Source organism: Myotis yumanensis, unplaced genomic scaffold (genome assembly GCF_028538775.1).
Source record: "Myotis yumanensis isolate MYYU_CA2020_CCGP unplaced genomic scaffold, mMyoYum1.0.hap1 SCAF_10, whole genome shotgun sequence".
NCBI classification, from domain to species: Eukaryota; Metazoa; Chordata; class Mammalia; order Chiroptera; family Vespertilionidae; genus Myotis; species Myotis yumanensis.
In genome coordinates, this window is record NW_027223761.1 from 74,936 (window position 1) to 91,649 (window position 16,714).

The 16,714-nt window shown below is 64.7% G+C and overlaps 1 protein-coding gene across 2 annotated transcripts; it reads right to left on the reverse strand.

Annotated features, from left to right (window-relative positions):
* Positions 1-505: 505 nt before the first annotated feature.
* On the reverse strand, positions 506-15,837 carry DUSP8 (dual specificity phosphatase 8). 2 transcript variants are annotated; one of them, XM_070427074.1, is made up of 7 exons: positions 15,447-15,837; positions 10,498-10,835; positions 8,741-8,879; positions 4,950-5,116; positions 4,304-4,463; positions 4,000-4,123; positions 506-3,769 (listed from the first exon to the last, which is right to left on the reverse strand). In XM_070427074.1, exons 2-7 carry the CDS (start codon positions 10,726-10,728, stop codon positions 2,725-2,727), a joined length of 1,866 nt encoding a protein of 621 aa, XP_070283175.1. In that variant the 5' UTR covers positions 10,729-10,835; positions 15,447-15,837; the 3' UTR covers positions 506-2,724. The 2 variants fall into 2 exon arrangements, with proteins under 2 accessions (XP_070283175.1, XP_070283174.1); XM_070427073.1 differs by lacking the exon at positions 15,447-15,837 and adding an exon at positions 11,254-11,489.
* Positions 15,838-16,714: the final 877 nt, after the last annotated feature.

The window sequence follows — 16,714 nt, forward strand, 5'->3', positions numbered from 1 at the left end:
GGAGTGACACCAGAGGCCTTGCACCACGTGAACCTATGACTTCAACAAATCATTTACATATTTAAAAAGCAGAGATGGCTGCAGACACTCTACATAGCTGGACCCCATTTCTGATGAAAAGGAAGAGCCATCGTAGGTATGTGCACACGTGGGCCCGCACGGGACCCAAGGAGGCCTGCAGCCAATCATTTCCAGGGTTACTCCTGGGGAGAGGGATAGGGGCAGTCGAAGGGCAGAGCTGAGTTTCTATTTCACTTGGTTCTAAGTCCCCAAGTCCTCACTAGCTCGTAACAAGAAGGGTTCCACACGGGGCCTCCTTCAGTGATGCCCTCCCCGCAACCCCCACCTGCCCTGCCCTCTGCCCTCTGCCCTCTGCCCTCTGCCCTCTGGGTTTGGGGCAGTCCAGCTTTCCAGGCCCAACACCCTGACCTCTTGGCCTCGGAGGGGCCTCCAGGACCCCTCCCCACCCTCCCACCCTGAAGAAAGAGGCACCAGACGCACGGAGAAAACATCCTTCTCAGGATTTATTACAACACAATTTTCCCAAATACAAAAGAAAGGGACAGGATGGGAGCAGAAAGTGTGGCCGCGCTGGGGGAGGGTTCCGGGCAGCCAGTCCAGAGAGACTGGAGCCGTGCAGTGGGGGAACCTGCCTCCTCTCCTCCGCTGGACTTTCCAGCAAATAATAGGAGGGGGCCGATCCATTCTGGGGCCACCCCAAGGCCAGGGCACGGGGGTGGGGGGCAGGCAGGAGGGTAGAGAGCTGAAGGGGACTTGGAGAGGACTGAGGCCCACCCCTCCCTGCCTGGGACTGGGGTGGAAATGACCAGGGAGGGGCCCCCAGCACACAAAGGGAACCTTCTCATTGCGGCTGCTCCTTTTGGGGTGACCAGTGCCTCAAGAGCAAGAGCACCTCTGGCCACCCCTCGTGGGACCTGCATCCAGAGTGCTGGGCCACTAGTGGCCCGGACCACTGTCTCCTGGACAGCACTCCACCTAGTGTCACCTCAGAAACCCAACACAACAGACAAACAGGAGGCAATTTACATAATCAATAATAATAATAATTAACCAATATTAATAAATACTTAAACTTCTAATCCATAGATTGCAAATACAACAATGATAGCTTATTTCTTGGGGAACGGGGTGGGGACAGAGATCAGGAACAGGACTTCCACTTAAAGGAGGCATGACAGGGACATGGGGCTGTGGGTCCAGAGAACAAATAGAAACAGCCAGAGGGGCAGTTGGGGGTGGGACTCAGTCCTGCCGGGGCCACCCCTCCTGCCAGCTTCCCTAGGGGCCAGCTCCACATCCTGACCCTAGGACTTCTGAGGTTGGGGACATCTATTCCAAAACCCTTGGGTCCCAAGAACCCCAGTGGGTGTGGGCCAGGGTGGCTGGGCCTTTTCTCCTGCCCTCACTCCCAGGCCGGCCCAACTGGGCCCAAAGCCACCTGGGGTGGGGACTGGCATACCACTTGAAGATACTGGGAGACTTCGGAGGGGAGAGCTCTCCTGGAAAGGGGTGTGCAGGGGGTTTCTCTCCTGAGGCCCCAGTGAGGGCAGGGTAGACTTGGGGGACACGTCCTGCATCACCTAAGGCCCCCCCCCCCACCTGTCCAAGCATGGGGTTGGACAGGCGCTCACGGCCCTCCCTCGGCAAAGTGGCCACTCCTCGCAGCCCCTCACCTGTAGTGCACCTGACTTCCAAGTCTGGCCTGGGAGGGCTGGTAGAGGGGGAGCTCAGAATAAGACCCTAAACCCATCTGCCCTCTGACCAGTGCAGCCAGCATGGCAGGCAGGCGAGCTCAGCTCTTCCTGCCAGACACCCCAGAGGGCGTTCGGGGACACTCTCAGAGCAGAGGGGAGGGAGGCAGCCTCTGAATAGCCTTGCTGAGCCCCTGAAAGTGGGCCTGGCTCAGGCGGGAATGGGGAGCACTTCACCTCTATCCCTGCTCCGGGACCCCCTGCCTCTGACACTCAAGAGCCCCCTTCACCAATCCTCCCTGTTCTCTACCCCAGCCCCTGGCACACCTGGCCTTGGCAGGCCCAGTGCTGGTCAGCACCTGCCAGGCACAGGCTGGGGAAACAGGTGGTGGAGGTGCCCTCCTTGGCACCAACACGCGGTGCCTGGAGCTGGCAGGGGTGGCAGGGACTCCTGGACCACAGCTCCTATGGCTTTGGTGCACAGCCCGAGAAGGGGGGCAGAGGGGGGGGCGGGTGCGGAGAGGGGTGGGCGGGAGGGCAGGTGGGAGTTTCTGCGGCTCAGTTTGTGGCAAGGTTTTTTTTTTTTTCCTTTTCCCCCCATTTTTTCTTAAGTAAAAAGTGCACGAAAGCTCGGCAGCCTCTTTGCAATGATCAGCAGTGTTTCCTCAGAGTGGGGCTGGCGGGGAGGGGACCCCGGGCCTGGCAACCCAGCTTGAGACTTGAAGGGTGGCCTCATATTGCTTAGAAACGTGTCTCAGTTAAATACCAGACTAAAAATAGAGCTTGGAGGACCACCCTCACTGTTGCCAAGTCATTGCCAGAACGAACAGCTTCAATAAATAAAAAAATCGAAATATTTACTTCTCGATAAAAATCGCAGTAAAACCATTTACCTTCTTTGAATTATATATAATATATATTCATAGTGGGCCCGGCTGCTGGCGGCCCAGCCGAGGGCAGCGCAGGGCTCAGGGGCACCGGGTCCCCATGGAGGGGCCGACGCTGGCCACCGTCAGGACACCTCGATGACCTCCACGCTGCCCGAGAAGCTGGCCTGCTTGCCCAGGGCGGCCAGCTCCTCGCTGCGGGCGCGCCCCTCCACCATGCCCTCCTCGAACTCCATCTGGCAGCTTCGACGCTTAAATTGCATCTCTGGGGCTGGCTCCTCGGGCCAGCTGGTCCGCGCGTCCTGGGACTCGGCCCTCGCCGCCTCCCGCCGGTGCAAATCACCACCGCCTGTGCCCTGTGGGCCAGCCAGGCCGAGGGGCGAAAGCTGCACCCCCTGTGCACCCTCAGGGCTGAAGCACCAGAGCCCGTCTGGCGACGGTGTGCCTGGCGAGTCCAGGGGCGGTGCCCAGCCCCCAGGGCTGGCCGGCTGGCCTGGGCCAGGCAGCCCGGGCACCGACAGGGCCGAGAGGCCGTGCCGTGGAGTCTGCCGGGCAGTGTCCCCAAAATTCAGGCCAAGGCCATGTGCGGGGGAGCGTGCTGGGGAGCCCGCTGGAGGTCGGAGCCGCCGGCGGGGTCGTGGGCGCAACTCGGTTGCTGCATCTGGGCTGTCGGGGCTGGGCGAGGGCAGGCCTAGTACCCCGGATGGGCTGTCCAGCTTGCAGAGCTTGGAGGCCTCGCCAAGGTCAGGAGCCCCAGGGCCATCTGGTCGCTGGCTGGGGATGTAGGCCGACTTGATGTCTAGCGAGAAGGAGCGCTTGAGGCGGTTGGTGTCCTGGAGGCGGTCAGAGGAGAGGTGCAGGCCATGCAGGCCCTGCTGCAGCACGCTGGTAGCCGGGGCTGCAGCAGGCGAGGGGGGCTCCCTGCCTGTGCTCCGCTTGCCCTCCCTGGCTGAGCTGGCTGCTGCACTCCCGGTGGCAGCACTCTCTGAGGTAGGTGGTGGCAGTGGCGGCAGGGGGGCTGCAGGGCCTGGGAGGTGCTCGGGCATCCCCGGAAGGGGTGCCCCGTCGCCCTGCAGGGCAGCCAGCAGCTTCAGGCTCCGCTCATACTCCAGCAGCTGGCCCAGGAAGTTGAAGTTGGGCGAAATGGACGGGCGCCGGTCCTTCACAAACCTGGGGCAAGAGGCAGCGGATGGCCACGGGCAGGCTGTGCATCCACCTCTCCCCATTGCTGGGCCCACAGCCGCTGTCAGACCCACACGTGCTGGGCTGATTCAGGCCTCCCTCCCCCCTTTCCCTCCCCAGCCAGCCGGCCCTGAACCCTGGGCCCCTCTGATGCTAGTGGGTGGAGGGAGGAGAGGAGGGGCAGACAGTTCCCAGTCACAGAAGGGAAGCCTGGCTACCTGTAGGCGTCGTCTGAGGACATGCCCATGGTCTTCATGATGTAAGCGATGGCGATGGTGGCAGAGCGGGAGATGCCAGCGAGACAGTGGACGATGACTTGGCAGCTGGACAGCTTGGCTTTATCTGGGGGGGGGGGGGGGGGACCAGATGAGTGCAGGAGTGGCCGGTCCTTCCCTCCCCCAGGTAAGGAAACTCACCCTCCCTGCCACTAATAATAGCAGCTACCTCTCAGGGAGCGGCACCGCCTCCCCCCCCCCCCTCCCACCCACCAGCCCCAGGAGTGGGCGCAGGCGCCTCCCTCACCGATGAACTCGATGGACTTGTCCAGCCAGGGCAGCAGCTTTTCACAGTAGTTGTCGTTGATGGGGATGCGCATGAAGCGGCTCTCGCAGATGAAGTCCGGCTTGGGGCAGGAGTTGCTGGCATTGAGGACATAGCTTATTCCGTTTTGGGTCATTAGATCCTGGAGGAACAGGGGGACGGGGGGGGGGCAGGTTGGAAGGGGGCGCAGCTGGCAGGACCTTGGGCGCCCAGATCCCAGAGCCTCAGAAGTCGCCGCGGGGCTGGGCCCCGAAGCCCCGCCCACTTCCACCCGGGAGCCCGCAGGCCTCTGCCAGCCCCGCCCACAGCCTGCCTGGCTCCCAGGAATTTTAGGGCAGCCTGGGCGGTGGCTTTACCCTCTTCCCTCGTCACCATTTAAAAAACACGGGATTCTTTCAGCGCTGGCCAGGGGCCCAGTGACATCAGCGGTTCGGCATGTGGGCTCTGCCGCTGAGGGGGCAGGGCACTACTTCCTCGCCCTGCCCTGCAGGGCCCTTCCCCCAGCCGGGCTCTAGTCTTGCGGCTACCCCTTGGGTCCTCCAGTAACCCCAACCCGTGCTCATCCACCCTCCCATGGCCTTCAGCTCCCTCCTCCCCCTGCCGCCTCCCCCTTGGCCTGTGCACACACCTTGTTCAGGACATCCTTCTGCGAGCCCAGGTAGAGGTGAGGCAGGATGCGGGTCAGGCCCACACTGGGCACGGGCAGGCAGGGCTGGGAGAGGCTCACAGGCAGCAGGGCAGCAGGCTTGCCCTCACAGAGGCCGGGGAAGCAGGAGGAGAAGGTGGCAAAGCCCCCTGCAGTAGGAGGAGCGAGGAGCCGGTCAGGCAGGCTGCTGGCTGGGGCAGGAGAGAGCCCAGGGCACTGATGCCACAGGGTCCCAGCCACACCCGGCCTGGCCCCACGGCCGACCCTCTGGCTTGAGCCCTGGTCTCAGCGCTGGGAGCTGGAGGCCGTCTCCCCACCCCCACGCTGCAGCTTGAGCTGGTGCTGTGCACCTACAGCCCCTGCCTAGCACGCCCACATTCCTCCAAGCGCTAGTCAGGGGCTGGCCCCACTGGGGACGCCACTGTGATGCTCGTAAAAGTGGGGTCGAGGTGGCGGTCAGCACAGCACACGAGGGCCCAGGCAGGAGCAGGCTCCCAGGCCGTGGGTGTGGATCACACGGCTCCTCCATACCTGTGGCCGGGCCAGGCTGGGCTTCCACCTCTCCCCCTGGGCTGATGCAATACCTCCCTGCCTCCATCTGGCTGGGAGCCCCAGGCCAGGCTTGGGTGCCAGGACCAGGAGGCAAGAGCTTCTGAGGGGCCTCCCCTCCTCCTGGGCATGACATCACCCACTGGAATTGGCACAGCCCGCAGGGGCATCTGCGCTCCAGTGGTGGCTTCATTCCACCAGCAGAGACCAAGGAGCTGGGCACCCTGGGGACTGGGAGCACGCAGGGTAGGCAGCAGGCACACAGACTGCATGTGGCTGGCACGTGCACTGCCACCGTCCTGCACAGCACATCTGAGCCCGGGGCCAAGGGTCAGAGGAGGGAGCCCCCCACTGGCCTGAATGACCTGGTGGGGTTCTTCCCTGGGGTACCCCTGACCCAGTGCGCGACCTCGGCAGAGCTGTTCCTCGTCCTACGCGCCACACGGCCAGGCAGGGAGGCTCAAAGAGAACGACGGTGATGACACTGGGAATGGACTCGCTGGCACCAGCCTGGCTGGGTGCCCAGTGGCCACCAGCTCTGGGTAGAATGAGGAAGGCCTGCAGGTGGCACCCTGGGGCAGACTGCACTTCTGAGGACACAAGCCCCAGGGCACCTTCCCTGCTCCCCGCCCAGCAGGCTGCTATTTCTGGTCTCAGTGGACCAGTCCATCCAATGAGACAGTGGGGCTGAGGCCTACCCTCGCCAGCTGGAGGAGGCAGCAGAGTGAGGTGTGGTCTCCTGCCCTGGTCTGCAGAAGATCTGGCTGATTCCCAAGGACAGACACCTGGGGGCCTCAGCCTTCACCCCGGCCCAGCTGCTCAGAGTCCAGTCTGTGCCATCCCCAACCAGAGTGCCCCCATGCCCCCCATGAAGGGGCATGACTTTGGGGGGCATGGGAATGGGGGGCCTCCAGACTAGGAAGTGGGAAGTGCTAGCCTTGGAGGTCCCTCCAGGAGAGGAGGCCAAGCTGGGTCCTGGGGGTTGGCTCCTGCTCACCACCCAGAGCCAGGGACCTCTGGTCCAAGGGCGGGGGCGGGGGGGGGGGGGGGGGAGGTCCACCAGGAGTGTCCTCCACCAAGGAAAGTCTGCACAGTTCACAGCCTGCCAGTCTTTGCTGCAATTCCTCAGGTAAGGCCCCCATGACCCACCTGGCTAGAGCCAACTGGCTTCGGTTGTCCCCTCTGAACCCCCTAGATGCCAGGTCAGAGCCGCCCAGGCTCTGGGGAGGGAAGCAGTGGCAGCTGACTCGGATCTTCCGCAGGTCCCCGCACTCCCAGACTTGGGCAGGCGCCCCTACATACCCTCTGGGCACCCCGAAGGGGCCTGAGGGGCTGCGGCTGGTCTGCCCTCACAATGCAATCCTGGACAAACGCGCGCCTAGACGCCGCCCCACCCGCCGCCTCTGCCAAGCGCTTCAGCCCCCAGGCTGCCCCCCACTGCCCTCCCGGGTGGGGACCCCACTGGGGACCCCACCCACCCTTCGCACCGGGGCTGCTCCGCCTGGGTCTCCAGCCAGGGTCCGAGGGTGCCACGTGTCGGGCACTGGCATCCCCAGCCCGCATTCCACAGGACGTGCACGAGTGGCCGCTGGTGCTGGGCCAGGGCCGCTGCCGCTTAAAGGGCCAGGCTCCCCCCCAACCTCCCCACTGACGTCACAGCCTAGCGGGGTGGGGGACAGGGAACTGGGGTCCCAGCAGCCGATTCTCGCACCCCAGTGCGCCTCACCCCACAACCCTCTCCGGCTCTGGACAACCTCCCTATGGCGGTGGAGGTGGGGGCGGGGGGCAGGGGAGGAATGGGGGGCGGAGGGCTCCCTCCAGCAGTGCTGTCCTCCTGTCCCAGCGCTCCTCAGCGCCCTTCATCCTTGGCCCAGGGGTCAGTCTGCCAGTTCCAGCCTCTGCCAACCTACCCCTGTGCTGGGTTCCCCTCTTCCCCCCTTAGCCAGTCTTTCCTATTCTCACTGCTCAAGGGACTGCTCGCTTCCGGGTGGGAGCTGTGTGCAAGGCCAGGAGGCTGTCCCCATGTTTGGGTCCTGATTTGGGGTCCCTATGAGCCCTCCTTATACCACGAGGGTCATGATTTCTTGACCCTCAGAGAAATCATGGCTTGGCTCTCAGAGAAATGGGGCAAATACTCTAACCTTGCAGGGTGGGGCAGCGAGAGCGGGAAGAGAGGGCCAGGGGGCACAGTCAGGTCCCGGTGAGCCCTCCTGGTGCATTCTAGCTCAGGCCTGCCCTGCCAAGTGCGGGGTGAGGGGCCCGGCCCCCTGGTGGGAGACAAACCACTAGAGGCCCTGGCCACCTCCCCATGTCCCCAAAGCTGCTCTGGGACCCTCTTCCCACTCATGCTAGGGTGTGTGTGCACACACTGCCAGCTCCTGGCTGGGCCCTCGGAGAATTCCTGGCTGCCCAGGACACCTGTACAAAGCCCAGACATCTGACCTCTCCACACCTCCCATTCCACCTGCCTGCCAGAGCCCCTGGCACACACAGGGCAGGGGCAGGAGCACCCACAAAAGCCTGGTCCTGGGCAGGGAAGGTGCACATTCCTGGGACAGGCCAGCCCCACCCATCCCAGGGTCCTGGGAGATGGATTCTACAGAGGTGCCTCAGGAGGAAGGAGCCAGCGGAACCACTGTGGTGTGTGTGTGTGTGTGTGTGTGTGTGTGTGTAGGGGCTTCCCAGCCTCCAGACTGGCCTGGCTACTTTGGGAAACAGGAAACCATGGGGACCTCTGAGGACCACCAGGCAGAGGCCATGCTCCAGGGGCTGTTGCCAGGCATCCTGCTGGGCTGGAGCCTTAGGGGCCCTCTCGATGGGGAACCCGTTCTGCTCAGACGGGTTTCTAGAGGCTAAAGCCTGTGACCCCTCCTTGGGACAGTTGCTGGGGGCTGCCAGCCGAGCCCCCACATCTTTGCCTAGATTTCTCCCCACTCCCACCACAAAAGGTATTTACAGGTTTCCTTCTGTTCACCTCTTCACCTGCTAGTGGAGGGGGCCCCCAAGTGTGGGGGCCCAGGCGAGGGGACGGTGGGGCCCCAAGAACTACAGAACCACTGCCTCAGCCGACGCTGATCTCTGGGCTTAGAGAGAAGAATAGGGGTGGATCCATCTGGAACCCCGACTCCTGGATGCCCCTGCCCCCCTCCCACCCCTCAGCCAAGCAGACAAGGGAGAGAGGCCGAGGGAGGGTGTCCTGCATCCCGCCAGCCCTGGGTGCTCACCTGTGAGGATGGCCACGCTGTCGAAGCAGCCGTCCAGCTTGCTGAGCAGGATGGAGAGGAAGCTGTCTGCAGCCAGCACGCTGGCATCCCGGGTGCTCTGGTCATAGACAACCACGTCCTGCGGCTCCTCGGCCTCTGCCTGGGGCCATGAGCAGAGGGCAGAGGTCAAGGCACCAGCAGGAAGGGGCTCAGGTGATAGGAGGGAGGGTCAGCTGCCACCTTGCTGCCTGAGGGGAGGGCAGGCACCCGACCACCCACCTTCTACCTGAACAGGTGTAAACACCCGTGGCTACACAGGCAGGCCCTCAGAGCAGCAGAGACAGGGACACTGGTCCCCATGCCACCACGTCCGAGAGTGAAGGGAACGAACACTATGGGTGTCCGCTGTGGGCCAGACCCCGTGGAAGAGACAACGGGTGGCTGTGACAGGTCCCCCGCAGGCGCACACAGGCAGGGCTCACAGTTGCAGGATGGCACAGCCAGGGCCTGGGCTGGCTCTCGCATTGGCCAACATGAGGGAAACCATCCTCAGAGTCCCCGGGAGGCACATTTTGGGGATCTGAAGGCCGGGCACCTTTGGGTCTGGCTCTCCTCTCCCTGCACCCCCAGCCAGCTAAGGGGAGACAGGGCTGCAGCAAAAGCCCCCCAATTCCGGAGGCAGCAGCTGGAGGCTGGGCTCCACCTGCCCTCCTCCCCCTCCCAGTGCCCAGCCTGGGGGCCAGATGTTCAGCAGCTTTTGCTTAGAGAGAGGCTGATACGCCCACCACCCAGCGCTCAGCCCTTAAGCCAGCAGAGCTGCCAACCCCAGCCCGATGATGTCACCGGCAGCCAACGGGATTGCACTCTGGCAGGGAGTCCTCGCTGGGGGTGATTAATGGCCGGATTCCCCTCATTGAGGCTGCAGGGAGCCCCGTCTGGGTCAGCCTGTGGGGTGGGCGCTCTCACCTGCGTCCTCTCACAACAGGCTCTGCAAGGGGCAGGGCCTGTGACCGAGAGCTCCCCACAGCTTCCAAGACCGCTGGGCATGTCACCCCCACCCCCATGAGAAGTGCCACTGCTTTCCCAGGCTACTGGCCCAAGTTGTCTGTCCCTCCCCAGCTGGACTTGATGCTACTGGGAGCAGAGACAGGACTGTCCATTGCAGGTGACCCAACATTCTTGGGAGCCACAGAGAGAATTCTGGGTCACTCAGGACTCGAGAGGGGAAAGAAGGGGGGTGGGGGTGGGGGGGCTGGGGACAAAGAATGCTCATTATAAGCCCCTTGGCCGTGCCCCATCCTCCTCTGAGTCCTCGAAGCCACCCGAGTGTGGACCTGACCCAGCTGCCATCCTGGTCCGCTGCCCGCTTCCGCCTGGGCCCCAGTGCACCCAGTGCCCGGTCACATCTCGCTCATCCACTCAGCACCCCTCTCTGGGCCCATGCTGGGCCCCTGGGACATGGCCTTGTCTGGTGTGTGTGGAAAGCTCCATGCGGGGCTGAGTGAGGATCCAGGCAGGGGCAGGGGCGATGGGGCCAGTGAGAGCCGCCCTGGGGACGGAAGCTGCAGGAGGAGGGGAGCTGTCCACAACAGCCTGGGAGGGGGTGGCTCTGAGCATTTTGACCTTGAGGAGTCTGGTTTGGGTTCAAGGGCAGGGTGGGGGCAGCTGCCCCAGACATGGCCCTGCACACCTGGCTGAGGAGCCCAGCCTTGCACCTGGGGGTGACGGGAGCCGGGGAGTGGGGGGGAGGCAGGCTGCGGGACTGGACGCGCTGGTACCTGGCTGCGCACGGCCGGCTGGATGAGCTCCGCGATGGTCACCTTGCCCTGCTGCAGCCGCCGCTTCACCAGCTTGGAGCAGCAGATGTTGACGGAGCTGAGCACGTGCCAGCGGTTGTACTCCACGAAGGAGCGGCTGTCGATGACCAGCGGCCCTCCGGGCCCGCCCCGCAGCAGGCTGGCCAGCTTCCTGGCATCCATCACCTTCCTGGGGAGCCGGTCCCCGGCCATGGTGGGCAGTGGGCAGTGGGGAGGGGGTGCCCCCTGAAGTGAGCAGGGGCTGCTCTGATGGCCCAGGTGTGGCCTAGGGTTCGGAGTGACCGGGCATGGTACCAGACCTGCAGGGAGAGGTGGCCAGTCAGCAGCAGCCTCGGAGGGGCCAGTGTGCGACCCCAGCACCCAGGACGCCGGAGCCTGCCATGTACCCACAGCCTTCCTCTGGGGAGGGGGGGAGGGGATTGGCATCCCTCTGCTAGCTCTGACAGTGCGTTGGACCCTGCCACATGGCTGGCACACCCCTGGGGTTTCTGTTACCTCCCCTCCCCTCTCTGGTCCCCACATCTTCCCAATCCCCAGGGGACACACCCTTCCTCCCTGATCTGAATGACCCAATCGCTCCATAAGCTGATAATCTAGACAGGGGATGGGGGATGGCGTCAGAGCTGCCTCTGCAGGCTGCTGGGCTCCTGGGGGCTCCTCTGCTGCCACAACCATCCCAGGTCTGCAGCCCAGGCCTAGAGCTCGGTGCGCACTCACCACCCAGCATCTGCAGCCAGTATCATTCTCCGCAGGGTGTGTCTCACGCTCACAAAAAGGGGGTGGTGAAAGCGGGTGCTCCAGCACAGTGGGGGCCTGGGGTCTGGGAACACCTTCTAAGGGCTGGCAGATCCCAGGATGGGGTGGGGTGGGGGCAACCCAAGGATAAAGGTCAATGGGTGACCCATATCTGGGATCCTCAGCGTGTCTCAAAGACCCTTGGGCTGAACAGAGGGAGGAGGAGGTTAAGGAGACGGCAGAACCCTGCGTGGAAGCCCCCTCCTGGGGGCTCAGTGCCAAGCCTCTGCCACCCTCCCCCCCACACCTGCCAGGCCCTGCCTTTGCTTTAAGATGGGAAACTGAGGCTCAGGAAAGGGGTGGGACCAGCCCAAGGTCACACCAAGGAGACTGGGCAGAACCCCAGGCCTCATTCCATCAGTTCTTCCCTCCACCACATCCCCACCCAGCTTGGGGGGGCGGGGGGGGAGGGTTGGCTATTTGATTTCTTCACAAGCAGTTTGGAAAGCTTCTGAGTTCTAATCTGCACCTCTTCACGGCTGGCTGAGATGGCCACAGCCACCAGGCCTCCCACACCCTCCCCTGCAGGCCCAGCAGAGCCTCCTGCCCTGGGACGTGGGGCCAAGAGCCCAGCCAGAGGCCCAGGACCCTGAGAGGGACACAGTTGGGGGGGCACTGTGGGCCAGGGGGTCCTGCACCTGGCACTTGCCTCGATGTCCTCATCAGGTGCATGGGGCAGTCACCTCCCACCTAAAACTACAAGAGCCAAATTGAACCCCAGCACAGGGAGGAGGGTGGGGCTGGGAGAGTGGACAGCACTATACTGCCCTCTGGTCTTTAACTGCCCCTCAAACCAGCAGGGTGTGAATCCAGGCTGGAGGAAGACAGGGAGGGAGTGAGCCAGAGACCAGAGAGGGGAGGGGTGATGCCAGCTGGGGCTGCAGGGGGGTGGGCAGCCCGGCCCCAGGCCCTACCTGGTCCCCTCCTGCCTCCCAAGGATCTGCCAGCGAGGCCCTATTAACCACTACAGTATTGTTATTTGCAGCCAAGAGGGACTCATTAGTCAGTTAGCACCTCCGTTGTCACCATGGCAACAGCAGAGGTGCCAGGCAACGGCTCCTCCTGCCTCAGCAGCCACTGAGCAGGCTGGCTCTGTAGAGCGGCAGGTCCCCTCCTCACTTGCTCCCCCTCCCCAGCCTTGCAGGTGCCCAGGACCTGGGGCCTGGGACCACCACCAGCCAGGGCCCATGAGGCCCCTCCCCTCTCCACCCTGCACAGGCTCCGAATGGCCAAGGTCTGGCCAGAGCCCCTCCTGCAGGAGACCCCTTGCCCGGAGCTGGCCTCCTGGGAGCGCATCCTCACCCACAGGCCTCCTTGGACCTACAGCTTCCCTCTCCCTCTTGGGATGTATGGATGGGGCTGAGCACTGGGCACAGAGTGGGGATCGGGTGGGAAAGCTCAGGACAGCCTCGAGCAGTCCAGTGGGGCTAGAGCAGGCCAGATGGGTACAGAGGAAATAGCTATTGTAGGGTCTTGGACCTCCCTGCTTTCAAGGACCCGCCCCAGTCTCAGCCCAGACCCCATTCCTGGGAACTGAAGGGAAAGCCCGACCACCTCCTATTCGGAGCCTGGGTGTGGGAGGGAGAGAGGCACAGCCCACCCCCCTACCAAAGGCTGCTCCCAGTCCAGAGGCAGGAGACCCCTCCCTGTCCTGGCTGGGTGCAGCCTGGCTCCTGTGCCGGATGCACACCGCTATGCCTGCTGGGACATGCCCCTTTGCACACTGACCACACACAGAGCCATGCTCACCCCTTCCCCACAATGCACCTCACCCCACCCCGCATGTATAGTTACTCACACGCAAATCTGTGTGCACACACATGTGGTCAGTGGACACAGGTGTCCTCACCCTCTGCACGTCACACCCAATCCCTCCAGGTCCCAGGACACCCAAACCCCAGTGCCAGCCTCACGACTTTACACCATTGCTCCCAGGGCCTCTGTGCAGCACACGCATGTCCCTGAGTGCATGCATGACCAGGAAACCCAGCTGACAGCACCCTCACCACTGTGCCTTCTGCTCGGCATCTAGTGACGGGAGCTCACTACCTGCAGAGGTGGCTAGGCATCAAGACTGTGAGGATGGGACTGTGGCTCTTCCTCAGAGGAGTGGTGCCTGGCACAAGTAGGCAGACGCTCAGGGAAGCCAGCGTGGAAGGACCTGAGATGTCCAGCTCGCTATGACCCAGGGGCAGAAAGGTCACACAAGAGCCCTCCAGAGGCAGGACTCGCGTGCTCCCAGCAGGTTAGCCCACATCACCCCACCGATGCTCACCAGGGACTCCAAATGCTCACACCCCTGCTCCCCTCTCAGCACTCAGGGATGGCTAGGGCAGGACCCAAGCTGGCTTCACTGCCCTGCCCAGCCCAGGGAGGCTATGGACTCAGGAGATAGTGGAGTCGGGGCTCTGCCCCCTTGGCGCCCAGAGGTCTGAGGTGAGCCTGGGGTGGGAGGGCTTAGCATGTGGGGCCTCAGAAAGGCAGGTGGGGGACGACCCTGCAAGATCTGGGCTTCCTCTGCTCCTGCCTGGCTTCTTGTCGCCTCGCTGATCTGCAGGGCTTGTCCCCGGGTTGCACACCAGGCCTGCCCAGGCAGAGCTGTCCTGGAGAAGTGCCTCCGCCCCTGCATCCCCGGTCAGTCTGGCCACGGCTCTTTGCTGTGGGTTCGGCCCCCTCCTCTCCGTTCCCTCTGAGCTTCACATCTTGGAAACATAACCAGGATTCCCTCTCGCCTCCCCTGGCCACAGCCATGGCCCCTGGAGCCCTCTGTCCAGGAGAAACTTCTGGGACCCAAAGGCAGCCTCTGCCTGAGCGGAGACATGGTGCTGGGAAGGGCCCTGGAGCACAGGATGGCTCGAGCATCTTCCTGCATCTCCGTTCATGGGACTCACTGTTGCTGGAGGCAGCAGCGGGGGCCAGGAGCCTTCCCCGGCTGAGGGCAGCAGGGGGAGAACCTGCCCAGCAACTCTCCCAGCCCTGCTGACGGCCGGATCCAGGATACAGCCCATCCTTGGCCAGCGCTCATTAGCCATCTGAGAGGGCAGGGGACATCTGTCCTCTGAGCAGGGAGGGGCCCTGATGCTGCACACAGCCCAGGGCTGCCCTGGGGGCAAGGTCTGGGACCCAGAGCAGAGAGAGCACTGCTCTCCTGGCCCACAGCACCCCCACGGCACCCCACGCTGCACAACAGGAACACTGCAGATGCCACCCCAGACCCTGCCACTGCTCCTCCAGCCCCCTTCCCACTACCCCTCCACTGCTGCAGCCAGAAGGCACATTCTCCCAGGACGTGATAACCTGCTATGGGCTGGGCCCAGTGATGCCCCCTCCCCTCCAGGCCAGACTGCTGTGACCACCCCAGGTGGGCAGACAGGCAGAGGGAGGCTGGCTACACTCAGCCTGGCAGTGCCAGCCCCTCCCCCAGCACCCGGGCTGCCTCCGCAGCAGCCTGGCGACTGTCTTTATTCCGCAGTGGCCAGCTGAGCACCCGGAGGTGGGGGTGCCAGCGGCGGCCTGCGTACAAGGAGAGGTGGATCTGCAGCCCCCCCCCCCCCATGAGTCCTTTCCCGAGCCTTCCACAAGCCAAAGGCCCTCAGCTCCCGTAGCCACAGCCTCTGCACCCCCACAAGCCCGAATTAGGAACGACCTTCTCCAATTCTGCGCCCCAACGGGGGGGGGGGGGGGGGGGGGCGGAGGGAGGGGGCGGCGGCGGCGTCGCAGGCTAGCGCAGTGGCCCCGACAGATACCCTCTGGATCTCAAATGGTCCCTCTGGGTCCTTAATTCATACCCCTCCCCCCACCAAGATAAGCAGCAATCACAAGGAGAAAGGCGGGGAAGCGGTGGCAGGGCGTGGGCCAGGCCCCGGGCCGCTGGGCGCTGCAAGAGGCGGGGGAAGGGCTTCCCTGTCCGGTCGTGGCATCCCTTCGAGCTGGGTTTAGGGCCGGCAACCCGCGCGCCGGCGCCACTCACCTTCGGGCCGCCTCCTCCTCCCGGGAGCCCTCCAGACGCAGCCCCCAAGCGCTCCCGAGGTGACACCCCCCGGGCCGGACGCACGGGCTCCTCCGTGCGGTTACCCTCCTCCCCACTGGCGTCTCCCGCCCGGCGACCCGCTCACCTCGTTCACACTTGCCTCCGGGGCGCACCGGGGACCGCGTCGCGCTCAGCGCGCAGGGTCAGATGCGCCGCCCATGGGCCCGGCTGGGGCCCACGCAGCCGGGGCAGGGGACCGGGGAGCGTGCGGGCCGCGTCGCCGTCGCCGCCGTCGCCGCCACGGCCGCCGCGGGGAGCGCTGGCTCGGGCCGGGACGCGCGCACTGCGGGCGGGCACGCGCACTCACGGCGCGCATCCCACCCGCGGCTCGGCGGGCGCGGCCGGTGCTGCTGAGGCTCGGGCTCGGCTCGGGCTCGGGCTCGGGCGTCCGGATGGGGGGCGCGGAGCCGGCTCGGCCACCGCTCGCCCGCGAGTGACAGGCCCGGGGCGGAGGGCGGGGCCGCCGGCGGGGATGAGGTCATGCCGAGCGAAAAAAGCCCCTGACGTCACCTGCAGCCAATCAGCGTGCGGGGCTCGGGGGCAGGTGACGTCAGCCGGAGCCCAGCTTTGGGTGCAGATGAGAGGCGGAGGGCGGGGGGGGCCGGGCTCTCCGCTACTGCCCTCCGCCCTCTGCCCTCACCCCGCACCCGGGCACTGGCTCTTAAAGGGGCCGCGAGGGGTCCCTGTGCGCGCCTGGGACCCCATCTTTCCCAGCTCCATCTCTTTGCCTCTCGCGGGGACCCCCCGCCTCACGGCACACAGACCCGCGGCGGGTCCGGCTGACCGGGTTTCCCGCGAGGGTCTTCTCCCCGCCGGTCGGGCCTGAGCTGGCGCCGGCCCCTGCCCCCCGCCCCCCGCAGCCTTTGTTCGCGTGGGGCCTGCCGCCGGGAGAGGCTTCGCCAGCGGGGCCGGCCCGCGAGGACGCCCTGCGCGCGCTCTCCCTGCGGCATCTGCGCTCACCCGTCTCCGCGACTCCCGGAGGTGGGAGCGCGCGTCCCCACTTCGCTGGGGAGGAGCCTGGGAGCTCGGAGGCGGGATGGGTGGCCTCGGTCACACATCTCATGGACTGTGGTGTGTGGGGGGGACAGTGCAGCGCCGTCCCCCCTCCCCCGCCCCACCGAAAACCTCTAGCCCTTGACGTTTCCAGTGAAAAGCCACCCCCAAACAGGCTCACCGGGCCCACCCCCCTCCAATAAAGACCATGGGGGTCCGCCCCCAGCCAGTCCCTGTGGGAACACACCAGCCGGCCGCTGGGACGCCGGAGTCCAGAGCGGGAACAAACACAGGTAATTACACCTCGGGCAAGTGTGGCCGGAAGCAAACAGGGCCAGGTACACGGAGCAGGTGGGCGTC